The sequence below is a fragment of the Apus apus genome, chromosome 2 (assembly GCF_020740795.1).
Source record: "Apus apus isolate bApuApu2 chromosome 2, bApuApu2.pri.cur, whole genome shotgun sequence".
Taxonomy (NCBI): domain Eukaryota; kingdom Metazoa; phylum Chordata; class Aves; order Apodiformes; family Apodidae; genus Apus; species Apus apus.
The window spans coordinates 42,777,986-42,796,366 of record NC_067283.1 but is presented as its reverse complement, the minus strand read 5'-3'; the positions used below and the strand labels follow the sequence as shown (position 1 = coordinate 42,796,366).

The 18,381-nt window shown below is 41.5% G+C and overlaps 1 protein-coding gene across 3 annotated transcripts in view; it reads right to left on the bottom strand.

The window, feature by feature from the left end:
* CMTM8 (CKLF like MARVEL transmembrane domain containing 8) overlaps window positions 1-17,535 on the bottom strand; it is a 35,538-nt gene extending 18,003 nt beyond the window's left edge. For 2 of the 3 annotated variants that reach the window (XM_051612917.1, XM_051612918.1), the window contains exon 1: window positions 17,299-17,530. In XM_051612917.1, the coding sequence (XP_051468877.1) occupies window positions 17,299-17,466 (168 nt within the window). In that variant the 5' untranslated portion in view covers window positions 17,467-17,530. Of the gene's footprint in view, window positions 1-17,298 lie in introns of all 3 variants that reach the window. The other variant, XM_051612916.1, reaches the window with a different exon arrangement.
* Between the last annotated feature and the right edge of the window lie 846 nt (window positions 17,536-18,381).

Here is an 18,381-nt window from a genome sequence, read left to right as displayed (position 1 = left end):
GCAGGACCCAGTAACCGTGGGATAGGGTCTGCACCCTCCTGGCTTAGGGGTTTTTGGGGGCATTTCTTGGGTAGGGCAGATGAGAAACATAACATCCTATGTTTTGTTTGTGCAAATGTAGTGACTCGTTGCCAAGTATATGGGATTTTCTCTAAGGGCCACAGGCTTCCAAGTCAAGTAGTAGAGACTTATTCTGCAGGTAAAGACCATGGTATAGCCCTTGTGTGCTGAGTAAGATTTCTCCTTTATAAAGCACACATACAAAACGTGTTTAAACTGAATAATTCTGGAAGTGCATTGTGAGGAAACTGCACAGAAAAAAGACTATTTGCTTCAGTAATCTCTAACTCAGTAATCTCTTTTTTACTTTTTCCTTTATTATTTAAAGTGGAAAAACTCAAAAGTGTATTCTGTGCTGAGAAGATACAGGATCATATGTGTGGCTGAATGTGTCTTCCTCAATGTGGCTATTTTTTTAATTTTTTTTTTGGTGACTACAACTACCATTGTTTCCTTAATGGAATATGATGGTGGGAAGAAATTGCTTTTTTTATTCTAATAAATTCATGTCAGTGAAAAGAGGTTTGAGTTACCTATGTGTTCTTCCACCTTCATCTTGCCTCTTCTATCTACATACAAACTTTTACTTTGGAAGAAGTTTTATAGCACACTAGCTTCCGTTCTCCCATCTTCCCTGCAGGGATACAGTTCCTGAGAATGGAAAAATACCACCCTCTCTATAAATGGCAATGATTTGTGTAAGTTACACTTAACATACTAAGTTACTTCTAACATTTTAACATTACACCTACATGGAAAATAGACACAAAATAATTCTGCCATCGTTTGTACGTTAATAAGGTAAACTATTTTTAAAAGAGAATTCCTAACAATGAATTATGACTGATATGTAGTCCACTTTGTTTAACTGGTGTCTATGTTCTTGAAGAGAACAATGCTGTATACAGCTGCTTTATTAATAATATCACTGGCTCTTTGTTGCTATTTTTACATCTCCACCTTCCTGTTAGGCCATGTAAATAGAGATGTCTATAATTAGCGGACACACAGCATTGTTCCACAAATTTTAGTAGTTATATTGAAATAGAAAGTATATGAGTTCTTTGGGAATAACTTCTATTTTGCCCTGTAGTTAGGATACACAATCATAAAGCCAAGTATGATGCAATGGAAAAATCAAAAGACAGTATCTACTAGGAAAGGCTACTGCTGCATTCTACATCCTTTCAAACATGAGGAAAATATTAACTGCTAATTCAAAAACATTCTTTTCATTTTTAGAATGAAAGTATCTTTTAATTTCCAGCTGAACACCACAGAAATGGTGATTATCAGAATACATAATTTTCATTCACTGGGAGACAAAATCCTGTAGTCACCAAAAGTTTTAACAGTTCCCCTTGCCTGACAAACAGAAAACATAAGAAAATAAGACTGCATCCAGATTTGTTGTTGTTGCTGTTTGCATATTTAGAAGCTTATTATACGTCTTGACTATTTCTATATTGAGTTTCAATATTAGGGTAAAACCTACGGAATTATTACCCATGTTTTAAGGTAGAGATCAGGATTTTACAAAGACTGCCCCACATGTTGCAGAGGTAACTCATTAAAAAAATACTTTTTCTAGTCTGGCAAAATTGGTTTATTTCCTGAATACATTTTGCATTAACAACATAGAACAGCATGCCTATAAATATTTAACATTTGCATATGCTTTTCTGGAGGCATTTTTCTTCACAGATTTCACAGTCAGAAAGGATCATTTTGGCCACACAGGCAATGGTAGAAGATTTCAACCTACAACATCCTTTATGGAAAGAGATGACATTTTGGCATTTTGACATAGGCATTGCAATGATTACATTAATCTTCTCTCTAAATAAGCTGCCATAATGCCCAGTACTCTAACTGTTTAAAAACCTCAGCCCCACTTTCTCATTTGAATTAGTCTGAGGTCAGTTTCCAGGAATGTCCTTTTCTGAAACCTCCATCTGTCACGATACATCAAAGGTAACTTTTTAAGAGCCATATTTAAAATTGTTCACAAGACAGAGAGGAAGAAGAGATAATCACAAATACTAACATTGCTTCTGACAACAAGCTATGCTGCTGGGTTTTTATCTTTTTCTCTCTTTTTTTCTTTTCATGGTAGTAGTTTAAACAGTTTACTTTTAAGTAATTAGGAAGAGCAAAAATCCAGAAATAAATTTTCAACGAGAGACCATTTTAAGGGTTGTTACCACTGCCCCACAATTAACATTTGCAGAGAAGTTTAGGGTACAAAAGCAACTTTAAGATGAAGAATTATATGGAAGTGAAAACATTGATGCCAAAGGAAGAAAACTAATTGGTCAAACATGTAAACAGATGTTGTGGATCACTCATTCTTTTATTTAAGCCCTTGTTAACATGCTCCATAACTTTATTTTAAGGTTCAGAAGAAAAATGTCCACAAGCCTGAAGGACTTCCAACAGCCTGTCTGCTCTCTGTAATAAATACTCAAGTGGTGCATGCAGCATAAGAGAACAAAGTACAAAGCTCCATGGAATACCCAACACTTGAAATTCAAACTACGAAAGTCATAAATTAAGTATGTATGCCTGTGTGTCAGGCAGAGTATAATGTTCTCCAACTGCTTCAATGGACCTTACGTAAACAACAGAACAACTGGCTACAAATACCAGTTTACTGGTGCTAGGAGAAAAAAAAAATCTCCAAGAAAAAATAAAATCAGGGCCTGAAGACATTCTTATTCAGATTTAAGAAAGTGAACAGAAAGCATTTGATGTCCCTCAGATATCTGCTCTGCTTTTCTGCCAGAGATTGCTGCTCTGCAAGGATGATGGCACACAAAGCTGCTCCTGAATTACCGCACTTTACTGCCCAGTGTATCTGAAGTAAAGAAATCACTGGTTTGGGTTATCACCATATGCTGAACTATGAACTGCAGTGAACAGCAAGGCAGAGACCTTGTCAGCTGTGCGTGTTTCAGAGCTACCGCCTGAAATCAGAACTACTGTATTTACCTCCTGAAATACACAAACACAGAAAAGTCAAGAAAAAAGCAGGAACATGTCCCTTGTAGCTGTGGCTCTCTCTGCATGCCCTTATGCTTCACTGTCCCCACAATACAGCTAATAGATTTTGGGTTTTCAAGCATACTCAATTCTATTTCTCTCTCTAAATCTGATTTTCCAATACAGTTCACAGATGTCAGAACTGTTGCAAACTACAGGAATTACTATCGACTAAATGGATCTCCATGCTCCCAAGTGTTTAGAGCATTCACACCTCATAGTGGAAGTTATTCTCCATGCATTCTCATTCCAGCTTCTCTGCAGTCATAGCACTTTACTCTGGGAGACATAGCAAGCTGTTAGCCTGAAACTGGTACAAACCAAAAGCCTATCGAGCAAAGTGTGCCCAGGCCCAGCACAGGCTAGAATTTTGTCCTAAAATTTAGACAAACCTCTTCAGCAGGAGATCAAAATATTGGTCTAAAATATAAGCACTTCTTGCTCTCCATCCCATCCAACCTCCTCCCAACCCCCGGGGCATTACAGAAGCTGACTCAGCAGATCAGGTCACCTCATGCATAGGCATAGACTAAATTGTGAGGAGAGAGGACAAGGCTACAGACACCATCAACCACTACCAGATGAGTCAGGCAGACAACTAGAGGGCAGTCACCTTCTCAGCCTTCAGTACCAAATTTGCGACTGCTCACCAGTCAACTGCCTCTGCAGCACTCAGGCCACAGTTCATTGTGGTTTAAGGTGACAGAGACTGTGACTGGGTCAGCTGCCGATTTGGTGGTGGCAGCCACGACCTGACCCGGCAGGCAGTTGGCAGCAACAATATCCAAAAATGCAGCAACAGACTTTGTTGAAGGTTTTCTGCATCTGACCTGCAATTTATAAGCAGCAGATGATGCAGCACACACAAGGCTATAAGGAGGAGAGCTCTAGGTAATGAAACAAAAGCCAAGGAGCTGAGGGTTACAGGCTAAGGGCATGCTCTGCTCTGGCAGCAGGCTCCCTTCCCACCCCAGTAATTCTTCTGAAAAACCTAAGCCTTTTCCTGCAGTCCTGTTTATATTACACCATCCCAAATATACACAACCAACTAAATTATATTTACTTAGCTAACTTCCACACCTTTTCCCTTTCTCCTTCCTCAGATTTGGAACACAGCTTTATTCTGCCTGGTATTTTCTTCCCTAGAATGACAATAGGGCAGATACAATAAAGAGGTGTTACCAGCCTTTGTTCAAATACTCTTTGTTCAGTATTTCAGCTATTTACCTCCTGCTCAGAAGTTCCTGTTTTCCCACTGAAGGGGGAAGGGAAGGCTGTGTCTACGGCAGCTTTTTGTTTAAAAAGTCTGTATGCAGTCAGAGATACTTAGTACCATTTCCCTCCAAAGCATGACATTAGTACTTTCAAATAAAAGAGGGAAATTTCTTCAGAGAACTCAAAAAAATCTGACCACAAAAACAGTATTTCGCAGGTACCCCTTTCCTCAAGATACCAACTCTCCCTAGATCAACACGCTCAAAACCACACACATTGAAAACTCAGCTCGCTGTCATGAAGTGTGCATAAACATCGAGGAATGTAATGTCACCTCCTACTGCCGACAGTATTTCAGGTCTTAGCAAGTAAAACCGAGAAAGCAGAAAGGAATCAGGCCACTGAAAGGCATTACTAGCGGGGAGCTTTGCTAGTTCACACAAAGGGAAAAGGACAAACACAGCATGCATAGCAATTTGCCTTTGACACAGGAGAAGGCATGTGTCGTTTGATAATCCAGTGATAAGGCAGGAAAGCCATGGGGGACACTCATTTGTTGGACAGAACATATTTAGATTGACATTTGTGATGTTGAGCTGTTCTGACATCTAGGATTTAATAGTATCATAAGGCTACAGGGATGTGAATCTAACAAAATGACTAATGCTTCATCACAAAATAAGATACCTACTTGCACTGTGGGACCCATGACCATAGGGAGCTTTAAAGAAATATGTAAATTAGACCTTTGGGTTACAAAAGGGCATGTCTGAGGAATACATCTGCACAGCTTCCCCTTTTATCATCTGTCAGCTATGCTGCTCAAGCCAAAGGAACTGACAGATGAAACAGGCACACTGCAGGGAATCTTGGGGATACGTAGGTTAACTGTGCCTATAATTTTCCCAAGGTCAGTTTTAGCACAGTAGGTCAACACAAAACCAGGTAAGGAGTGTTAATTAGGTGTCTTCTAATCTCAGTCTAATTTGATAGCAAGTATTCCACACAGAGGTATCTGGAGCTGGCAAATGAAGGAAGCAGGGAAAGCTTCTGCGCTCGCACTTTTCTTCAGTAGTGAAGGGAGGGTACAGAGCTGCCCCTTTACCACATGCTAACAAGTGGATAGGAAATGACTGTCGGAAAGGAGCTGCTGATCTTTAAGGGCCCGACAAACACTACCAGCACCGATCAGTGTGTACAGCCTTCACAACAGGTAGGCTTTCATGTTCTTTTTATTTCATGTGCAGGGATGTCGGGATGACTGAAGTCAATGGGAAGTTTGCAACAGGTTTTAATGGCATCAAAAACTGATTCAGTAAACATCTCTTCAAAACAATACCCTTCGTCTACATTAGATCTTAGTCTGGCTTCGTTCCCATTGACTCATTTGGAGTCTTATTTGCACCTCTTCTCAGGGGCATCTTCTTGTTTGTGTACACTGTCTATGCAAGATTATGTAATGTTTTAAAATGCACCTCATCCTTTTTTTAAACCTAAGTTGAAGGGACATTTTGAAAGAAATCTTAGTTTTTAATGTGCAAATTAGCCCAGATGTGGGTTGGCTTGGGCTTTTTTGAGGCTAGCATTTCACTGTTCAGCTTAATGAGAAAGTATAAATTAGATGTAACCAAGCTTAGAGAATTCCATTCCATTTACTGCTAAGTAATCTGTTTAATTTTAACTTGAGTCAGTAAAACACTTTCTAAGAGACCCCATCTCACCTTTGACACATTATCTTGACTTGCTTACTTCAGGCAAACATCACCTAGATAGTCCCATTACTGCATAAAAAGAATGCCAAGTTCTTTGGGTAGGTGTTTGGTCTTCGTTCATTATTGCCAAAGTCTAGAAAGAAACCCCAAGTTTGAAAAATATCTTTAAAAGCCTTATTCTCCTGGCTAAGATTCCTACCCTTTTTGCTGAGAAGATAAACAGGAAAAATTATTTAAATATACTGACTGGAACAATGAAGTTGTAATTAGCAACATTAAAAGCTATTTAACATTATTCCACTCTTGGTGAGTCTCATAATCCAATTACAGTTCTACAAGTCTGTGTAATATGTTCAAAACTGGTTTTATAGACCTTCAGATGGAAGTCATAATTCAAACAGAAAATGGACCACAAGAGGACATCTCTTCAAGTAGGTCATTACTTTCCTCTTGCACACTGCTTTTCAAAATCAAGTCTCATTAATGCAAAATTCTACTCAAAACAGTAAAATAAGGATTGTGGTTTTCCTAAACAAGATATAATGGTTTCTCAATGACAACTATCTTTCTGTCCAGTAGGAATTTTACATGACATCCAAACTGTGACATTAGCCAAACTCTTGTGAATTTGGAGAAGAAAAAAGAACACCAATACTATATTCATTTGTACTTGCTATACAATACCACAGAGAAGGAAAAATATTTTCATCTTGGAGGTCAACTGGCAAGCCACAATAGCAAATACCTGTTGTAACTGTACTGCACAGTCCAATGAACATGGCTTAGGCACATGGTGAGGCTTTGAAATACACATCAGAAATCCCAACAGAGATCCTGCTTTTTCATGTATCCTGAATTTACCACATAGAAGAACTTTTCAGCCTTTTTATAAAATATTTCATTGAGGTCATTACAAGATCACAGAGCCACAGAATTGTCAGAGCTGGAAGGGACCTCTAGAGATCATCTAGTCCAACTCCCCTGCTAAAGCAGAATCCCCTAGAGCCCATTACTCAGGACTGCATCCAGGTGGGTCTTGAACATCTCCAGAGAAGGATACTCTTACACAACCCCCCTGGGCAGGCTGTTCCAGTGCTTTGTCACTCAGACAGTTGTAGGTCTGACAAAAACAAGACTGTCCAACTGCTTTATATGTGTATGGCTCAGACAAAAACATTAGCTTATTTAAAAGAAAACACCTGCCACAATGCAAGAATCAAACATCACAATACACACTAATAACCACCTATATCACAAATCTTCTAAAATACTATCTAAATACTATTCTAAAATATATCAATATTTGATATGGTTTTGTACACCCACAGCTTTTTAAAACCATTAAAGATGGATGTCTCATACCAAGCAGAGCCTGTTCTTTCAGTTGCCTGACATCTTCTCAACAGACCCCATTTTGCCAAATTCTTAATCTTCTATGTTGATTATGTGTCAAGCCTGAAGAAGAGGTCTGGATGAAGATAATGCAAAAGAAGCCTTCAGCAAGTTGCCCTGAGCTACCAGGCAAAGAAGGCTTGAAGGAATGAAGGCACAGAAAAAAAAACAACCCACCAACCCTGCAACTGAAAGAGCTGGAAAGATAGGACTTGGGACAAAGAGGAAGAAAAGCGCACAAGAGACAGACATGCACAAACATATGTTGAAATACTTTCTGCTAAGTATGCAACAATGCTGGAAATAAAGTTCTTCACTCATCTTCATTCTATCATTAGTTAAGTATACATTATGGTATAGTCTGTAATTACATGACCGCAGACTTTCCCCTTCTCCACAACACCATCTGCCTGCAGCCACAGAAGAGAGAGTCTTCTCCAGAACTAATGCCTTCCACTACTTTGCTTTCTCCTTGTTTACTTATGTGACCTGCAGACTTGTTCCCAACTTGCAACTCAGGGTTTTGTATCCACATGGGCTCTTCAAAAATACTTCATTATCTGAATTATCTCACAGGTGATTAGTAAAATATTAAACACATCTCTGGGAGATAAAGTAGTATGGTATCCCAATTTTACAGACAGTGCACTAAAATTAAGGTCAAAATTACTTCTTGCCAAATTTCACCAGAAAACTCCTTTTTCCCCACAGCACTTCACTCTGCCTGTTCAGAACAGACTTCAGCTACAACTGCAAATAATCATTTCTTTTGCATTTCAGATGCAAAGTTGGGGATCCAGAAAGTAACGAAAAAAGCCAGCACACTGAAATACCAGGCTTACTTGCCTTATCTAGCATCCCATAGGAACCCTGCAGTGCAAGCAGAAGATAAAAATCAGGCTTTCCAAGGAAACAATTAGCCAGGAGACCATCTTTTTTCTCTCCGGATAATCCCTTTCCTTATTCAGGAATGCTTTCCTCCTTTATGCACAACATCTCAGGAATTCCCAGATAAGCTCTCCAGCGCAATGACAGTGAGAGAAGTTTCTTGATAAAAAGAATGTGATCACACAGGTTTGGACTGAATGCCAGTATCTGGTAAACAATCCAATCTGCAAACCAACAAAGCCAGGGTGGACATCAATTCTGGCACGTCTTAATTTCCAAGGTTTTCAGCTATAATTAATTTTGTTTAATGGTTTGGTATGTGCCTACACATATGCAAACTCTTTGAAACTGTATGATGTTACTGGCAGCAACGTACATACATCATCTTTAGAAATTAAAACTAATCAAGGCAGATGCTGTCATTTTTGTGTGGTTTTATCCCCTCTAAGAATTGAACAAAAGCACCACCCTCTCCAGCACACATCACTGTTTGTGTTTTCCAATCCACAGCAGTAGTAGCAGGCATCCAACCACGGGCTCACCCTCCCTTCACCTGATCCTTTTCAGACTACAGTGGCTGCTTCCAGTTGGAGACAAGGCTGATATTATCAGCTGAAGTGCCATTTTAAAGATACGTTGCAGAGGTTTTTTCTTTTGTTGGAGGCTTTTTTGCCCGCTTCCCTGCCCTGCAGTGCTTAAGGCCTGCCTGGAACACTCTGTGTCTCCATTTTTAAATTTCAGCTACAGTTCCTCATACTCCTCTCAAAACTGTGCTGCCACATTCAGCTATTACCTGCTGCAGGATCTGCAGCCTTGGGCACAGTGCTACATACATATTAAAGGTACTCTTTCATGTAATCACTAGACACACAAACAAAGGGGGAAAAAAAAGGGGACCCTGTTAGTGGCCGTCCTGCTTTCAGGAGACATAAGTGGAGTCTATAAGAAAGAGCATCACCTTTAGCATATTTAAATCAACATCGGGACATAGTCACATTTAGAGCTGATGACACAAACCAGTCTTATTTTCAGGTACAAAGCAGAGGTTTGTTGACAGGTCTCCTTTCAAGTTGTTCGCATCAGGCCATCAGCTAAACACAAGCAGCAGTAATGCAAGTATGATCAAAGAAACTGCTTTCCCCACATGGCCTCTTTCCTGTCCTACCTGGCATTTTCCGATATATTTATTCTTTGTAACTAGATATGATATATTGAAAGACTGACAACACTTTGTTTATCATTACCGCATTTACTCAGTTCTACAAAACGTGATTTTAGCAACACTCATACTGGACCAAAACCATTGTGGGTCTCCAGGACAAACTGCTGGAACAGCATCCCTCTAATGATGCCAACTTGTTTGAATTGTTTTTGTTTAGCTTTGAAGATTTCTGTCTCAGCAAACTTGCAGTTGCATCAGCATCATCTGCACACCCATTCCTTGCAAAAACAAGCAGTGTAAACACTCGATATGGTGCTCTAACTTGGCAAAAATACAGTGATCTGGCAAAGCCTGGATCCAGTAGTAATGAATGTGGAACCCAGACCCCGGCCTCTTTCAGTTCACTAACATAAGCTTAACACCAAGCCTTCCTTGGATCAGACACAGCTCCCACTGAAAGCAATGACTTGATTCTTTCCTTACTCAAGTCTCTCCTTCACTGGAGCTTTAAACAGTCCTAAACCTGAGCTGCTCCTTTCAGAAGTGAATCAGTGCCAGCAGCTTCCACAGGAACTGGCTCAGGCCACATGAACAGAACTACTTTGCCAAAGGTCTGATGGACGCTAAAAATCTATTTGTTATTTGACCTTAGAAAATAGGGCTTGGTCCTCCTCTCTGCAAGCACACACTTTCTACTGCTTTTCTGGAATTGAAACAGGAACAAGTGCAGGAACATCACACTGTTAAAATACGTACTTTACCCAAAAGAAAAACAAAGCTAATAAAATGCACACATAGATATAAATATATATATATAGATATGTATAAATATATAAAAATATATATCTATAAATAAATACATAAGTATATATTTATATCTTTTTATATACCTAAATAAAAAGCAGGACCACGAGAAGCTAGCTATATGGCACTATTATTTCCAGGAGAGAACAGGCTGAATGAGAAGGCACTAGCCAAACAGGACCAGAACATCACAATTCCCTCTGTGCTTCTCATTCAGAAGGGCTCAGGGTCCCAGAGAGAGTTTTGCTGTGGTTTCAAGAATTCCATTTATTTCAAAGAACCCTTGAGCCACCACTGCTCTAACCCTGCCTGTTGTTGTGATGCAACTGGTGCAGGACACAGGACAGACACATCCACAGGCTCCCCAGGTATGCAGGAGTGCTCCCAACATCCTAGGGCAGGGAGTGAAAGGCATCTGGCTCTTGCTGTAGAAGCAGCACTTTGTTAATGGTTAAGATGAGGAGTTGGAAACTTGGGGGCCATTGATGATTTTGCAAGTGTCCTGTGTGACTCATAGTAAATTAACCTTTTTGTCTTCATCCTTTCCCTGCTCACATTCTTACTACACTGCCAACAAATATACCTCTTCACCATACACAGCATGGCAGACTTTTTTTTAAGGTAGGCATATGTTACTTTAAGATTCTCTAATTTGAAGTTTTAACAGTGTGAAATAAATTACTTCAAGAAGGCAGGAATCCCAGTGCAGAAAGAGGGAAAAAATAATATAACAGGAGGAGAGGAAAAAAAAAAAAAAAGGAAAAAGGGAAAAAAAACCCCAAAACACACACACACAAAAACCCCCAAACCAACAAAAAAACCCCAAACAATTACAGAGGAAAAGGACACAGAAAAGTCCAGGATTTTTATTCATTTTAAGACAAAATACAGTATGTCTATCATTTGCTGTATGTCACAATAGCCCTGTCTTGACAAGCAATTCAGTTTCCACAGCACAATTACCCACATATGTGGGACTTCTTGGGGGGAAATAAATAAATAAAGGTCTTCCATAGCTTCAATAGTGATTTTTATTGGACCAGCTGGCATAGCTGGAAAAAGGCAGTTTTCAGGGATGCAGTCCCAGTTTCTTGCAACTCCATCATTAACTTTTTTCCTCAAAACGTGATGGTTTTAGCCTTAGCATTCATCCTCTTGAGTCACACACCCAGCCTAGCATCACGCTAAAGCTAAGCACCTAAGAAACTGTACCTGTTCCATTAAGACTAATGGGAGGAGTACGTTTCACCAACATGCAGACACAGGGTACTGAAGGCCAAAAAAATTATTTAAAATTAGCTTTGGGTTGCATAAGAGTTTTTGTAGGTACAAAAGAAATTGTTTCCTAGAGTTTGGGAGGTGTGAGGGAGAAAGAATGATACTATATTCACTATTCACCCAAGAACAAAGTCGATGTTTAAGTATGTCTCTAAAGCATTCTTCTCATGTAGACGTAATGGCATTTTATACATGTTCCACCTTAACCTTGAGGTAATGAGAATATTCTGCATTTTTGACCTTTTGCAAAATATCTGCATTTAGTCTGAAAGGCATCTTCACCCTCTTGCCACGTCAGTCCTAATACTGTTTCTGTCTGTACTTAGAGCACGTTCCAGACAACACTTTCCAAATCTTCTGTTTTCTTGTCTCCCCCAAACAGTTCTCTCTTCCCTAGGAAACACTCTGATCTTGCCCAGGAAACCAAAGACATTTAAGGAAACAGAACTTTAAACAATTATATGATCCTAGAGGAAGATGGAAATCTTATAGATGTGTTTATCCCACTACACAAAGGACAGTTTCACTATGGATTAGCAATGGAACAACCGCACCTAAAAAAGGGACAACAGAAACCTGACTTCAGTGAGAGTATTACCTGATCAAGAGCAAAGGAGAGAGCTTAGACTATATATTTTGAGTTTTCTTATTCATGCACAGGAAGATGAAGTGACTGACTAGTACGAGGTACTTTTTTCACTCAGTAATTCAAAGGAATTGTTTTAAGACCATGCTACGTACACCCCCTCTAGGCAAAGCACTTGTTCAACACATCAGAAGGTGCCTCAGTGTTGTCAACTACATGGCAAGCAGAAATGCCTGGAGTAAAAATTGCATTATAAGAAAAAATACCAAAACAAAACAGAAAAAAAAATAATCTCTGCAGCTCCTGACAGAAGAAAGTCTTGCTGTTTCTCAGATGAGGAAAGGGGCTTTATGAAACTCCCTCTGTGTTTCTGAGGGCTATCAGTGAACTGGGGGCGAAGGAAAAGCATGAGATCTTTACACAAAACTCTGAACTGCAGTCAGAGAGGCCATAAGCCTAAAAGAAAAAGCTAAATGCAATGAGAGCTTTAAAAAATTAAGTACAATTTTTTACTTTTTCACAGTAGATGGTCCTACTGTATTGCTTCTGGTTTTCTTAACAATTATATGATTTTATTGCTAACTTAATTTAAAATGTCAGTACCTGTAGAAAATTGTGATGCACCTCTTAGAAAAAAAGGGAGGGAAGCCTATTGAAGAAACACTTGAACATCTACAGCTGTTCTGGTTTTGGTAACCTCAGTGTCTTAAATCTGACAACATTTTCAACATCTCTTTCATATTTTAAGGCTCACCACTCTAGTAAAATAAACAAAGTCAACAAGACTTCTTTTCTCAATTAATCCTTCAAAGGTCTTGCATTTGTAAATAACCTCTTATCAGGCTTCTATTTCAAGTACACGTATTATTTTTGCTATTTCGCTCAAAGAATAATCTGCATAGAATTGCATGAAGAAATGCACCCATAATTACAATTTACTAAAATTTACTCCACTACAAGCTTTCATTTGCAACAGCAGCATAACAACCTTCCAAACCTTTTCAAGCTATGTAATATGTGTTTTTGTCAAGAATAAATAGCCAATACAAGCCTTAAATTAGTAGGGCAAGTTTCATGAGAGACTGTATCTAGCAACAGACTGGTGTGAAGCAACAGTCTGCAGGAATCAATGTCCTTCTCCTAGAAAGTAAATATTTTTATAACTACATCCATAGCAACCACAAAACTCTCCACTTCTGCAAAGTGATCCATAATGTTTGACTCCAGAAAATGATTTAAAACTGTGAGAAGGTATCACTAGCCACCATTTATCTTGGCCATGAAACTGCCAGGAAGACAAACATATAGTCTTTCTGGGCCATCACTGTACACAAAAGAAACACTCAAAAGACATCTCTGGAAATCGCTATACTGGCTTCTTTTGAAAATATAAATCCTCCTTGAGGAGGGTGAGTTACACTGTAGGAATGAGCATCAATGATCTATAGGACATATTTTTATTGCAGTATCAACTCAGGTGATCCACATCGGAATTGAAGACTTAATGTAACACCTCTTACGTGCTACTTTTCACCAATATATTTCAGTGTGTCTTAAGAAGATTTGTGTCCATATTCCATGAACGTAGAAGTCATTCAGTGAAGTTAGAAAGATATAGATAAATTAATTGTCAGCAGTCACTAGCCAAATAAGGCTAGTGAATCCAAGTCTCCTAAGTCAGAAGCCCCTGCCCCGTTCAGCAAGCATCATGACTTCTGCATGTAAGTAATCTGGATAAGCTTCCACACATCAAACCTGTGTTTTATGCCAGTTTCCAAAGGCCTCTCTCAGAAATCCAGTGGCATTTTCCATGTTGCTCTTTGCACCAAAATAAACTGATCCGAGTTCTTACCCAGTAAGTGGCAGGAAACCTTGCACCCCTCTGGTCAAGGAGGCAGATGTAGAAAGCAATGGAAATCTGTCAGCACCAGGTAATTTAGCCTATGCTTCAGGTTGCCGCTCTGTGTTCATTCATATGAACAACTTCAACTTAGCAGCATTACAAAATTAAACTGAACTAGGTTTGGGTACATGACTCCATCACTGCTAAACATGCACAGTGAACCTTATCCCACATTTGTGCTGGCTTTAAAGAGCTATGTAAAGGACAGATAATACCTGATCCATCATAAAACCTGTCTTTATAAAGCTAACTCATTTTTAACAAATTAGAAACAGCAGACTGAGTTAATAGGGGACCAGTGTTTTGCAGTATTGTGAAGAATCTCTAAGTAGGAGCCATTAAACTGAAATTACTATGCCACTAAACTACATTCTGGGTGCAGAAGAAGGCTGGTTACCAACACATGTGGAAATCCACACAGCAGTTAATTCATCTTCACAGCACCCAAATTAGGGAGGCAAGAGCAAAACCTGATTGAGAGCCTTCATTTGAGAGACTGAAAGATTTAATTAAGGTGATAACTTTGTGCTCTTCTCTTTGGTTGAAGAACAACACAGATTTGCCCTTTGCCTTTATGGAGAAGGGAGCTCCAGTTTCCAAGCCAGAAGTCACAGACTGCACTCAAGACTGACAGAAGCAATAATCAAATATTTATGCAGCCCCACAGTGCAAACTCATAGAACATTCAGTGCTGTTTTTTAACACCCTAGCTCAGCTTTAACATAATATCCAAAGAACACGGCGTTTGGCAGATGACTAGCTGTGGTGATAACAGATACTACTAAATGCAGGCCTCTTCCCTGTCCATCGCGCAGATGTCTCCAGAGCAGAGGGAGGAGAAGCAAAGATATGCTCTTATCACAGCTGTTACACTTCAGAGCTCGGTGCTTAGCCTGAAAAATGACTTATCGGGCTGCAAACTCCCCAGACTGAAATGCAGACACATGTGAGTTTGTCCCATGTATAGGTTTGCAAATCCTTAACAGAAGGATTGTGCTGTGAGCTGGAGGATCAGTACTGCAGGTCAGAAATACCCTAAAGAGCCAATCTGTGCAGACAAGCCACAACTTTATATATATAGGATTACTGGAATAGGCAGGAACTGAGTGATTTAGGGTACACAATTCCATTACTGCTGAATATTCACAGTCAACTTTGAAAGAGAGATCTTGTGCAAAGCTAGTCACACTCTCCTAAAGCATGTTTTTTTCTCAGGAAAATCAAACCAAAACAAACAAACTAAAAAAACTCAAAACAATACAAACCAAAACATACAGAACTGGTGAAAAAGGTGTTACCAAAAAACAGTGCCAAACATATATACACATGCACAAACTCACTCATTTGATTTTACTAACTGGTTTTATTTCAGTTAATTCCACATCAAGGTATTCACCAATATGTTCCTCTTTCCCTTTAATTTCACAGATAAAGATCTACTCTACCTGCTTCAAAACAAGTGGGGTTAAGAACCAGAAGTATTTCCTCAAAGGCAGTATTTAGCAGTACCCTACTTCTGTAGGACCTGCCTTATTACTTTCAACTTTGTACTACAATTGCCCTCCATTCTCTCAAATACATCATCACAAACCAGTCTAAGTTCATCTACGTTAGAGACTTCCGTAAGCTCCTTTGAGTTGGTCAGGAACTGCACATCTTGACATCGCTGATCAATAAAAACACATACGTGGAAGCCTGTAGTGCAGGCACAACCCTGCACTAGCCAAAAAAAACCAGGATGTGCTGAGGTTCTCTCTGGCATTAGTAAACATGTTCTCAAGTGCTTATGAAACTTAAACTGAAGCTGGCTCTAAATATCAATTATCAATGGACTCAAGCATCTCAAAATGGTATCTGGAGAACATTTTATAATTATTGCAGAAGTCAGGCTGATAGGAAACAAAGTCCCCTTAAAAACCATGATCACTCTGTTTAGAAAGGTAAGCTAGACAAGTATCATCACCTCTCAAGACAAACTAGAAAGCACACTTCCAACAAGGAGTAAGCAAGCCTGTCCATGCCCTGTGGTCATGTAGCTAAATTTAAGTAGTGCAGCAGTACTCACAGCCAGGCTGAACATACTACGTTCCAGAGGGCTTGTGGAAAGCCTTGGGCACCTCCCTTAACAATCCACACTGGAATCGCTCAGAAAGAAGAAAACTTCATAATTCTGTTTCAATGAATTAACTGAAAAAAGTGTGGAAAAGAAAGCAGCTTTTCTTTCAGAACCCAAGATTTTATTCACAGATCTACCACAACTCTGACAGTGAAAAGCATCTCCTGTATTTAACAACTGAAACAAGCCTACAACCACCTACCTACTAAAGATCACCAGACATCCTAACCATGCCAGGATGCAAGGTACCAGCTGACAGCAGGCTCTGACTTCACACTCTCACCATCCCTTGCCTGCACGGCAGCTGCTCCTACACAGCAGGTCAGCCTGAAGCGTCACTTGGTTATTTTAACTTCGAAGTCTGCAAAACCAAGAGTCATGCCACTGCTCTGGCGGAAGCACGTTTTCAAGCCTTGAAAATTAATCTGGCCAGAGAAACGAATCCTTCCAGTATCATCAAAGCAAAACCATCACAGGAAATTCAAAATACAGGGTAACCAGCTCTTTTAAGTTCCTTAACCATTAATAGCGTAGAAGAGCAGACTTAAAAGAAAGGCTTTTTTTTTTTAATTTTTTTTTTCAAGCAGAGATGCCGAGTACGTATTGCTGAGCACACCGGGAGCGGGCAGGCCTGCAGAGGGGTCTCAGGCTGTGTTGCTCACTGCCTGCCCCTGAGGGAAGCGGCCAGAAGCCCCCACACTGCCCAGCCGTCGGCACGTTCGCTTACACCTCGTGAAGCACCTGCGAAAAGGAAGATCACTACCAGAACTGAAAGGTGTAAGTTTACATCCCGCTCTGCACAGGTGCAACTGATCACTCAGGGCATAAGGAAACGTTTGTTTTTTTATTATTGACTCACAAAACTACGTTAAGTTGCCTAATTAACTCGGTCATGGTTATCCTGCACTTTAAAGCACGGAGTATACACAACCAATGCACTGACACCGCGAACACGGAGGCAGACCCAAGGGGCGGCGTGTGCCCCGGGCTACTTTTTTCTTCGCCGACAGTTTCGAGGTGGCAGAGCTGTGCCCACCCCCCGCATTTCCAAGCCCTCCTTTCCCTCCGCTACACCTGCCGGCACCGACCCTCCCCCCCCGGCCCGGCTCGGCTCCTCCAGGGCCACCCCCCGCCACTCACAATCTCGGTCACCATGAGGAGCCCGGGCAGGGTCCGCAGGAACTCCCTGTCGTAGGCGAGGGTGCTGGAGCTGGCCGACAGGTTGGCGGTGAAGGAGCTGCTGGTGGTCGTGACCGTGTGGGAGCGAGGGCGCGGTGCCGGCTCCTGAGGCGGCGGCACCGGCTCCATCGTCGGGGCTCCCCGAGAGCCTCCCGCAAGCCCAGCGGCGGGGCGGGAGCGGGGGCGGGAGCGGGGGCGGCTGCCGCCGGGCGGGCGGGCGGGAAAGGCGCCGGGGCCGCACAAAGCGGAGGGAAGCGCGGGAAGGGGGGGTGGGTGCTCGGCGCTGGGCCCCAGGTGGAGAGGCGGGTCTGCTGGGGTGCCCGCCCGGGGAGGTGGCCCAGCCCTCCCGGAGCTGCTCCCGGGGCTGGGGAGGGGCCGTCGTCGGACGGGGCGGGCGCTGGGGAGCGGTGCGGGGGAGCCCGGCCTCGGGGTGCGGGGGAGCCCGGCGCTGGGGAGAGGCTTTCTGAGGGGGCAGCGCGGGGCCCCTCTGAAACCAACCTCTTGGCCTCCCGGACTTTTATACAGATAGAGGCCACGAAGGTGTTCAGAGGGCTGGAGCACCGCTCTGCGCTGAGTACAGGCTGAGAGAGCTGGGGCTGCTCAGCCTGAAGAACAGGAGGGTCTGGGGAGACCTTACAGCGGCCTTCCAGAGCCCGAAGGGGCTCCAGGAAAGCTGGGGAGGGGCCTTTTACAAGACATGCAGTGATAGAACAAGGAGGAATGGCTTTAAAACGGAAGATAATAGGTTTAGGTTAGACATTAGGAAGAAATTCTTCACTAGGAGGGTGGTGAGACACTGGAAGGGCTTGCCCAGGGAACATGTGGAAGCCCCATCCCTGGAAGTGTTCAAGGGCAGGTTGGATGGGGCTTTGAGCAGCCTGGTTTAGTGTGAGGTGTCCCTGCCCATGGCAGTGGGATTGGAACCAGATTCTCTTTAAGGTCCCTTCCAGCACAAACCATTCTATGATTCTATTATTCGATGACCGTGTCTCCCTCCAGTGCAGCTGAGGAGCCAAGCTGAGTCAGCCATTCTCTGGAAAAACA